Here is a 10,968-nt window from a genome sequence, read left to right as displayed (position 1 = left end):
TATGCCTTTTTTTTTAATTTTTTTTTATGATTAGTATTCTCTTATTTTCTATGAATCTAGAATGTCTTAGGTAGCTAGTAACTAAAGAATGCCTTTTTAGACAGTGGTTGTCCTCTTGATTAGAAATGGGTGCCAAATCTTGACTACTTTTTTTTGGGTTTTTTTTTCTCATCAAAACTTCTTCTTTGTAGTGTTGTTTCTTAAATCTAAGTTTTCACAACTTATTAACTTGTCACACACGAAAGATTATTACGATACACTAATAGTAAAATGGCCTTTTTGCTAAAATACTTTCGAATGGCATATGATTAGTTTTATAAAATACAAAAACAGACATCTAGATACATAATAAATACTACAGCTTTTTATATAATCATAACAATTTTTTTAAAAACAACTAATCAGAAAGTATTGATTGATCCACTAAACTATATATATATGGTAAACATACCTCTGCCTTTATTAATAAATCTGATTCAAGGCTTAAGGTGAATTCTGATTCATACATATTATGGTTGAGGTTTAATACATATTAATTAAGCAAATTATACACCAGACTTGAGACTTCAGTTCTCAGATTAATCAGATGTACCGAATGCACCCACCAGACTTGATTTAGACAGATTATGGTTGTACCTTTAGCAAAATATTCTTTGAACACTGCATAGATGGAACAAAAATGCACATTAGAAGATGTCAGCAATCTGCTAAAGGTTCCCTAACTTCAAAATAATGGATTCAAAAACTTTCCATATAGATAAACAACATACCATAATTTGAAAATTAACCAGTATGCTAATTCATGAACTATGACATGCTCAGAAAAACTATCTGTATTGCAAAATAGTATAGCCTGCAGCAGAAAACAAGACTCAGTTAAATTAGTAAAATTTCTAAATCCATTCAAAAAAAGTATAAACCTAGGAAATGGAAAGGTAAAACTCACTGGTTTAGCTAGATGGTGCCAGCTAAATTAAGAACATCGTAGGATACTACATTTCTGACATGAGCCAAACTTGGTTTTTCAGCATTGATGTCAGTTATAACACTGACATATGATGCCTGACGAGCCCGAGAAAGTGCAACATATAGTTGGCCATGCGAAAAGCATGATCGTGGCAAATAAACAACAACTTTGTTAAGTGTTTGCCCCTGAGCTTTGTTGATAGTCATTGCAAAGCTAAGCTTTATGGGGAATTGTTTTCTCTGAAACTGAAAAGGATAAGCTGAGGATTCTGATGGCCTTAGATTAATTCTTGGTATCAGTACATGCTCTCCTTTGTGATGGCCAACAACAATAACGCATTCAATGAGATTTGAAAAGAACTTTTTGCATATCAGGCATGTTCCATTGCAAAGACCAGATGATGGCAGAATGTTACGCAGCAGGATAACAGGACTATTGGGTTTTAATATAAGCTCATGAGGACTCATGCCACCAGGACATATATTATTTAGAAATTCAATGGGGTATATGGAACAATTATCATCAATCATTGAATCATAACTCTTGTAGACCACTGTTTCACCAGGGAACTTGCCTATTAATATATCATTTATAACATCAACATTGTCATTGACTGGTGTTAATATAGCTCTAGTAGTGAATATATCTGCGCTAAACAGAGGCATATCCATCTCTGGAAAAGCAGCTGAAGTCAAATGCAGATCCTGAGGTGTGGCAGCATCATAAGGCTGTATAATCTCTGATGGCAGCTGAACAAATGCATTTTCAGAATCTTGCAGCTCTCCATTTCCAAGTGCCAGCAAAAAAGCTGCATACACTGGATCATGCCTGGCTCGAATATTTTCTGTTAGCCTAAACTTCATAAGTTGTGGCCACAAAGCAGAGCTAACCAAGCTAGCAGCAACTGCCTCGGTTTGTGTTTTTTTAGGCACAACAGGAAGAACCTGTCTAAAATCTCCTCCAAAGACAACAATTTTACCTCCAAACAATAAGCGAGGAGTACATATATCTCTTAGCAACTCATCAAGTGACTCAACATTTTCTTTTTTTTGCCATTGAAGCCTCATCCCAAATAATGAGTGTTGTTTCTCTTAGGAGGGAAGCTAGGCTACCTTGCTTGGGCACATTACAGGCACGTGACTCAAGAGGATCGAGTGGAATTTTAAAGCGCGAATGTGCAGTTCTTCCAGAAGGAATATTAGATGCTGCTATACCCGATGTTGCTGTCGGCAGAACAATCCTATTCATTAGTCTTATCTCTGCATATAAAGCATTATATAGAAAGGTTTTTCCTGTTCCACCAGGACCATCTATGAAAAAAGCTCCAGGAACTTGCTTTGTAATATGATTCATTATCACATCAAATGCCTCTCGTTGAGCCTGATTCAATTGATTTTTGCATTGCAGACATTGTTCTGGTATTGGAGCATTTAATGCATCCTCTATATCTTTTGTTTGCGCATTTCATCATCATCCGGTTCAACTAAATGGTCTAATCCATATTTAGCAAGAGAACTTCCCATTGATTCTAAGAACCACTCAACTGATTTAACAGTCAGCTGTCTAACCTTTTGTGGATCAGAAGGATATCTATGCTTAAAATCTTCAGACAGAAAGCTATAATATTTCATCCAAAGAGAAACAGGATCGCTAGGCTGGCAGAATATCAGCACAGTTGCAAAGAGCTTGCGAACTGTAAGTGGCATTTGAACAACACACCCTTCTTTCAAACACAAATCAACTGAATAATCTTCTCCTAATAGCTTCAATTTAAGTGCAGCTTGATGAAAGGTGTCGCATATATGACCATTAACTGTACGCAGATCTTCAAATGACTTTGGACTCCTGACATTGTGCAGGAACAATCTAAGAAAATACCTTTCTCCTTCTGAAGGTCCAACAAATGCCAACCTACCAATGACTATCTTCTTATTCTGTCTCTTATACCAATGCTTGTCAGATGCATCCCAACGATAGTGCTCTGAAAACTCATTATATAGTAATCCTGTTCCTAAAGGTAGGTCAGCATTCATTCGGAAAAACTCTGTAAGACAGGTTCTAGAACGCTTAGCATCTGAAACCACTGATGTCAACTTTTCATGAGGCCTAAGCTGGATCAACTGAGAATTGGGCAAATGTACAGGAAGAGGCAAAACTGGTGGATGCATCTCATACATATCAAAACCAAAAAGGCGCCAAGCAGCTTCACAGGGGGAAACCCATCAGCCTGATTGATACTGCTCAATTTCATCTTGGACTGGCATAGTATCTTTAGACTGAACAATATTGAAAGATATTCTATCATGGCCTTTATACACATACTTATATAAATACTTGACAACCTCTATAGTGGAACAAACTTCAACATTTAAGTGACAATCAAAATACGAAGAAAGATAAGGATTATATGGAATAACCCATTTATTATCCATGACTATTTTTCGAACTGTAAAAGTTTCTCCAGTGTCACTTCTTCGATACAGTGGATAACCATCACTGCTATTCCTTGTTTCATCGCAGAACTGCTTTGGGTAACCATACTTACAACGACCACGACTTTCCTTGTGCTTCATACAAGGACACTCTAGATCCAAATGACCACATGGACCATGCATCATGTGTTTGGGTATAACTTTCCTAAGATAGGTATTATCAACAGACGGTATCTCAGCACATACAAATCTATCAAAATTAGAAGGGCATTTGATTTTGTAGTCTTTCTTTAAAATGAATAAAAAATGAGCATGAGGTAGACCTCTCTTTTGGAATTCAATGATATAGATCATTGCTGCAACTTCTCCAAATACCTTTTTTTTTTTATCAAATTCTTTAAAGCAAGAACTTTTGCTCTAAAGATCCTTGCAACTATATCTGGTCTATCCTGTGCTTTTTCTCCAACATCAAGTTCTTGCTTAATTTCAGGCCAATTAGCATTGCAGGTCATTGTAATGAAAAGATAAGGCTTTCCAAACCGCTGGACTAATGCCATTGCATTTAGGTACCTCTTTTTAAAGTCTCGAGGACCACCAATGAACGTTGGAGGTAAAATGACCTTACGACCCACATTTGCTGCACAGTTTTCTCCACAATCAATGGTATCTAGGATTCCTTGATAGAGATCTGCCCTTATAGTCTGCTGATTTTTCCGAAAAAAATCCAAACGTGTATTCTCCACTTTTACATACATATCTACTATGTACTGCTGAAAGCATCGACCTGCTCTAAGTAGCATGTTATTAGGCCTACACTGAAACTTGTACGCATAATACTCCCTTGCTGAAATTTTCCTGTCTGTTTTTGAAGAACCTCCACTTGCACTTACAAATACAAATATTGTGCTCTAATTAAAAAGCAGAACAGAAATAAGCAATAAACTAAAAACTTCTTGACTTTTATAAATAATTAAGCAAGCATAGTGCACATACGTCTTGCTTCTTCTTCTAGTAAATCTTCAGCAGTATGAACACTACATAAAGCCACAGGATCAGGCTGCGATTGCAATTGCTGAACTCCACCTTGAGACATTTTTTAAGCCTTGAGTCCATCCACAATCACCGTAAGGAAAAAGTATTGGATATTGTAAAGGGTCATAACAACCATAATAATGCATGATTCTATGACATGATTTTCTCTCAGCTTTATCATTCTTAGATGACTCATTCTCAAAATAATCATCATCAGCTGAATCAGCATCAGTAAAGTCCCCTTGAGATGGATCCTTTTTTGCTTTTACCAAAATATGGGGACTTTGTGCCTCACTGGAAGATGCATTCTCCGGCCATATGACAGCTACTTCATCAGTGGAAGGAGCATTGTAGACACGCTGATCTGGTACAGTTGTTTTATTTATCAAAATTTGTGTAGATTCAGTTATTTGGGTTTCTCTCAACGAACGAAAGAACCTCGCATAAGGATTTATTTTAGTAACCTCCATGAGAATAGCCAACACATCTTCTCTTAATTCTGGAAAACACCCTAGCCGTTTCTGAGCTTCAAGCTGTCCATCATAGAAATAGAGCTGCATATATTTGGGTCCTTCCTTTCCAGGCAGTAAATAGGGGATATAATGGTATAGCTGACCATGCAGCTTAAGAACATAAATCCCTTTTTTGGTCTCAGCATCGTATTTTCCACCTAATGATGTAAATGCAAACATGTTGTTATACAAGCGTATGTATTGCTTGAAATGCTTTGCATCTTCTTCCATAGAAGTCAAGAGCCTCAGAAGCTGTGCAGGGCAATCATTTGCAGCAATCTTAACCTCACCATTGCAACAACAGAAGTGAGGTGTTTCAAAAGCAAATTTGCGCGCTCTACACTTTAAACATTCAGTAGGAGAAGGAAGTTGGTAGGCCTCTGTAGGTAATTTCTTACCAACTGCTGCATCAAGAATCCCTGCTCATCACAGTATACCCATAAAACAGTCATATATGTATACATAGATTAACATGCATAATTCAAATGAAAAGGTACAAAATTTAGTAAAAATTTGGTTACTTGTCACTGGATGTCTAGTCTTGGGTATCTTTGCAGGTTTTGTGATAGGCTCAGGCTGCAATCTAGGAAAGCAGAAGCAATACACCATGTATATGTCACTGTAGTTTTTTCTTTAAGCATGAAACAAGGTACTGCTACTGCTAACTAACCAGTGGCCTTAATACAACATGTCAAACATAATTCATTTTTTTCCTGTATATATACCTCTGCAATTCATCCTGAGATGCAGACTCTAAACTTTTAAGGCGTTTAGTGCGATATCCTTTTGAAGATGATGGTTCCCATATCAAACGATCTATAAGAGCCTCATTCAAATAAAATATTTAGAAAACTTAAGCTGCATATCTAAATTAGCTATGAAGTGGCAAAGCTATGGTGCAGGACATACTCATATGTAAATAGTTGTATACCAACTATCAAGCTACAATTAATAATGTGTTGTCCAAGAGTTGAATTCCTCTAGCACATCAATCCTGGTTCCAAGGCATAACATGTTATAAGTAACTAACTAACATGAATAATAATAAAAGGATGGGTATACATAAAGACTGCATATTTTATAAATCAAAAGATTACTTTCAACAGAATTCATATAACAAAAGATTTAACCAACTCCATTGCATTATCTCAGGAAATATAATATAATACATAAGTTTAGCTGTAGAACAACTTATCACAAAAGAAATCTTAGTTAATCAAATTTAACACAAGCCTTACACCATAAAAAAGCATATAAGCCAGTCCTAAAATAGTCTTAGCGCAGCAAAGCAGTAACTTAGCTCGATACAAAAAAAGAAAAGCAAAAAGAGCTAAGAAATACATCCGTAGCAGTATTAATTTCCAGACAGACACTAAAAGCTTCTAATGCTTAACAGACTTTGCACGCTTCAAACAGCCTTCTAAATCTTGTGGCACTGGAAACATCGAAACCATCTCACAATTGGAATCAAGAACAAGACTTTTTTCTGCATATATATGTCGCAGCAGGCGTTTCTTAGGAGGCAAAAGAGGTGGAATAGATACAGGAACCTGAAACTCCTGTCCAAGAGGAGTAAGACAGTCTTGCTCAATAAGAACTGTAGGAGGCTCTAACTGCTCCTGAATGCCTAACACTCGTTCCTTGATACCTGTATAGCTCTCCCTCTCTAAGGTACATAGGATGGCATCAAAACTAGCTGTTGTCACCTTATAATTAGCATCAATTATTACAAGGTTAAAGACATCAGAAAGGTAGTCCACAGCCTTTCTAGCTAGGTTCTGTTTTGCTAAAGCTGCAGTCCGGCAATAGTCACTAAATAGACACCGGAATCCTATACCTTCTCTATGAGGTGTAACAGTAAACCATGAAGTGTACCGAACAGGAGAATGCTCAATGGTTTCAATCGGAGTGCATTTTATATCAACAGTTCTAAAGATAGCCCTTAAAATCACAACAAAGTCGACTACAATCTTCTTGTGATTGTTTTCAAGTCCAAAAGGAATATCATCATACATACAGATTTTAGGGTAATCTCTCTCAATGCGTTCCAACTCCTCCTTCTTGAACCAAAACAACTAACCACATCGATCATACATCTGTTTCCTCAAGTAGGTCACATCCTCAACCACTATATCATATTTTTTCATAAGATCATAGACAACCTTCCTAGCAGCCACTTCACAGGACTCTTCTATACTCTTAGTATAACCCCCAATATAAACAGAAGCAATGGGACCGCAATCTGTTTTTACAATCACGCAAGCAATGCTTCCAGGTTCATCAACAAACTGGTAATCTGGATCAGGGAAGCTCAAGTAACTGGTAATCTGCTTCAGAAGAGGATGGAAAGGCATCACTACTTGCATGGCTGGTAAGTCCATGACCTGTAAATAATTATAAGACAATCAGTCCATTGCCGAAGCCATGATTCTTATCAAAGATTTCTCTCATGTAGATAGGCTAAACAATAATTAGAAGCCTAATATAAGTATTCTAAGAAGGCAGGCTGTTTGTCTAACCTATAGCAATGAACCACCTTCTAACAATACAAAAGGTTCCTATATATAGCTTGAAAAACAAAAAGAAAGAACTAACAAGAAACAAATAGAATATACATTTTTTATAAAGTCATATCCAATTATAGAACTACATAGTAAACCAATTATTATCCATGCTTAGAACAGAACACTTTTCATAATAAATAAATCAAACAAAACAAACACTTCTTTTACCAAAAAACCACCTTACATCAGCACTCAAAACAAGCACATATACCATCATATGATCCAGATTCTAAACAGAACACCTTCACCCCCCACCCCTCCAAACAAATAGCATATCAAATAGAATATGCTCTTCTCCAAACAACATACCACATTAAACCAGCAGCCTTACCATCACAAGATCCATTTCTAAACAGAACATCTCCTCCTCTAAACAAATAGTATACATATGAAACAGAACACATTTTTCTCCAAACAACACATAACACTAAATCAAAAGGCGTAAAAATCTGAACTATCAATCATATTCCATGCTAATTTGCCATCAAATTTTCCATGTTAATTTTCCATCCAATTTTCCATGTTATTTTCCATCAAATAAAAGGAAAAGCAAATAAACTAAATCAACAATTCTCATTTTTTTAACAATCAGTGCATAGATGAAAACAATCAAGAGCACTGATTCACAATAAACGAACATAATTCTCTAAACACCATGAAAAATAGGCTACTTTACACACCCAATTTAGAAAGGCAAACATCGCTGCAACACATAAACTCCATCACATGAACAGAAAACATAACATAGACAACACATCCATCAACACACAAATCATAGTGAAGTATCTGGTTTGTCCTTGTCACAGTCCTGTAGTGTATGGAATTGTCATTTGTCACTGATAGTCATAGTTTCGGTTCATTAAATTATTGGCAGCTCTTGGACGAACCATAACAATGCAATAATAAAAAAGATACATATATGTAACAAACATGTCCATCTCAAACAATTGATAAGATTTAAGTTACCTGAGCTCCCTTGTTTAGAACTACAACCACTTTAGTGTAAACTCTAGAACACCAAAAGAAAATAAATCAGATGCAAAATAACAAGTGATAGATGCACTCCAAGAAGGTGAATCATATATATATCCAGTACAAGTACACACTCAATCAATAAAGAAACATTTTCTAAATTCAAGCCTCATTCCCAGTCAAACAAAACCAAAAGTACCGCACATGACACGAACCTTAAAACATGGAAGACCAAATTTTTACAAGCAACTAAGCAAGGTGTCATTGACTGGACTGACTTAGAATTTTCCGTAGCAAGTAATTTTGACAACACTAAGCTCCCCAACAAACAATCCATAATGAGTATTAAACTAATTAATATAGGCAATACAGAAAAAAACAAAAATATAATACACAATAATAAAGGACCCCAAAATAAAAAAATTTAAATCCTACAGAAAAAAAAAAACTTTAAAAAAAAAAAGAAAGGAAGGGGAAAAAAAATTTTAAAAATAAAGAAAGGAAAAAAAAGGCCTACAGAAAAAAAAAATCTTAAAAAAATAAAGAAAGGAAAAAAATAAGGCTTAAAAAACTACAAATTAAAAACGACACCCAAAAAAGAAAACCCAAAAAAAATAAAGGGGACACATAAATGCCCAATCCACGAACAAAACCCAACCCAAAAGAAACTACAAAGTACAAAGTCAAACCCATTCAAATCGAAAAAAAGGTAAAAAAAAATTTAAAAAAAAACAAAACAAAAAGGAAACAAGGGTATTTATGGATATGCACCGTAGATTTGAAATAGTAACTGCATTTGTGGGTTTTGAAAGGGTAGTGATCTATTTATTTGTAAATCTCATGTAAATTTATCTTTTCATTATACTTTTACTTCTTTTTTTATTTAACTTTATAACTACCCGCGAAATCAACCCAAAAGGGTCCTTCTTTCGGGGACGGAGGGAGTATTATTATTATAAGGAGTTTTTTTTTTAAAAAAAAAAATTCAAAAGAGGCATAAATTATATTTCCTCCTTTTTTTATTTTTTATTTTTTTAAGTCGACACCTTTTGATTTTTACACATTCACACAATATCCTTTGACTCGCATTTGTGGTTTATATATATGATAAAACATATTCGCGTGGGATCTTGTTTGAATCGATTCAATGTATATTTTATTCGGTTATTTCACCGAATGCCACTGAACACTTTTATAATTCACTAAATACCATCAAGGTTTTCAAACTTCACCAAATGCCACCCATTTTTCAAAAAATCGATCAAGTGTCATTAATGACTAAAGGTCGTTAACTCCGTTAGTCATTAGGGTTTAACCATGACACATGTCATGATATGATTGGTCCATTTATCTTAATTCATAAGAAAACAAAAAAAAAAACTCCAAAATTTTCCCAGCCACCTACCCACCACCGCCAAACCCTAGCCCCTCCCCTTATCTCGCCGAAAAACGGTCGGCCACCCCCTTAACCACCAAAAATCAGCCGGCTTGCCCTTTAGCACCCCAGCTAACCCACCGCCGACCCCTAAAACCTCCCACACAACCTACCCCGACCCTAAAAACCACCAACACAAGCTTTAATCAAGCACCCTCTCCTTTCCTCCGTCGCCAAAATTTCCCGGCCTCCTCCCTTTCTCCACCCTCGAAATCGGTCGTTTTGATGGTGGGGCGATTTTACGGGAGTTTTTTGAGGTCAGGGCAAGCTGAGTGGGTAGTTTTGGGGGGTCGGGGAAGGTTGTGTGGGTGGTTTTGGGGGTCGAAGGTGGGTCAGGTGGGGTTCTATAGAGCCGATCGGCCAATTTTTCCAACCTATGTGTTGACATGTGTCATTCAAAACTAAAAAAAACCTTTATTAGAGGTTATCAATCACTTGCTTTCATTTTGAACGAGTGACTCTTAAAATTGAGATTATTAAAAAATAATCCAAAGTTGAGATTATTTTGGTCGTCAATATTTCCTCCTATGAAAAGGAAAATAAAACCCTTTATCCACCAAATCTGGCGCAAGAGATGTCGTAGCATCTTCTTACACTTTTCCTTCTCTCCTCAAAACAGAGCAACAGTCTCACCCCCGTGGTTTTTCCCCTGCCGCCGGTGGCCTGAGCGTCGCTGCTCTTGTACGGTCGCCGGCGAGCATTCTTCGCAGGTGCTGCGCTTGATTAGACACCATAAGCTTCGATTTTTCGAAGTATATATAGGTAGGGTTAGGGTTTCAATTGGGGTTTTTTTCTTCCATCTATCCAGCGACTTGTTTCTTGGTTCATGGTATAAGGTTAGTCTTCTTCAAGCCCCCTGTTGCATCTTTTGTCCTGTCGGTGAAGGCGAAGCGGAGTGTGTAGTTCCTTCATCGCCGACTTTCTCTTCTACTTGGTATGGTTAGTACTTGTATGTAGTTAAGAAGCATAGTGGTTAATTTCAGCTTTGCCTTGGGTGTTTTAATTTGTTTGCTTAAAGTTTCTTTTATGGCTAGCTTTGAAGAACTAAGGGGGA

General features: G+C 36.4%; 2 protein-coding genes across 2 annotated transcripts; both read right to left on the bottom strand.

The window, feature by feature from the left end:
* Window positions 1-638: 638 nt before the first annotated feature.
* Window positions 639-2,320, bottom strand: LOC110710623 (ATP-dependent DNA helicase PIF1-like). Its single transcript, XM_021888949.1, has 4 exons — window positions 2,080-2,320; window positions 1,006-1,946; window positions 771-853; window positions 639-660 (listed from the first exon to the last, which is right to left on the bottom strand). Exons 1-4 carry the CDS (start codon window positions 2,318-2,320, stop codon window positions 639-641), a joined length of 1,287 nt encoding a protein of 428 aa, XP_021744641.1.
* Window positions 2,321-2,409: 89 nt separating this feature from the next.
* On the bottom strand, window positions 2,410-3,144 carry LOC110710622. The gene has a single exon (XM_021888948.1). The coding sequence runs from the start codon at window positions 3,142-3,144 to the stop codon at window positions 2,410-2,412; it is 735 nt and encodes a 244-aa protein (XP_021744640.1).
* Between the last annotated feature and the right edge of the window lie 7,824 nt (window positions 3,145-10,968).

The sequence above is a fragment of the Chenopodium quinoa genome, unplaced genomic scaffold, assembly GCF_001683475.1.
Source record: "Chenopodium quinoa cultivar QQ74 unplaced genomic scaffold, ASM168347v1, whole genome shotgun sequence".
In the NCBI taxonomy this organism is placed as follows: Eukaryota; Viridiplantae; Streptophyta; class Magnoliopsida; order Caryophyllales; family Amaranthaceae; genus Chenopodium; species Chenopodium quinoa.
This window is presented reverse-complemented; position numbering and strand designations above follow the sequence as displayed.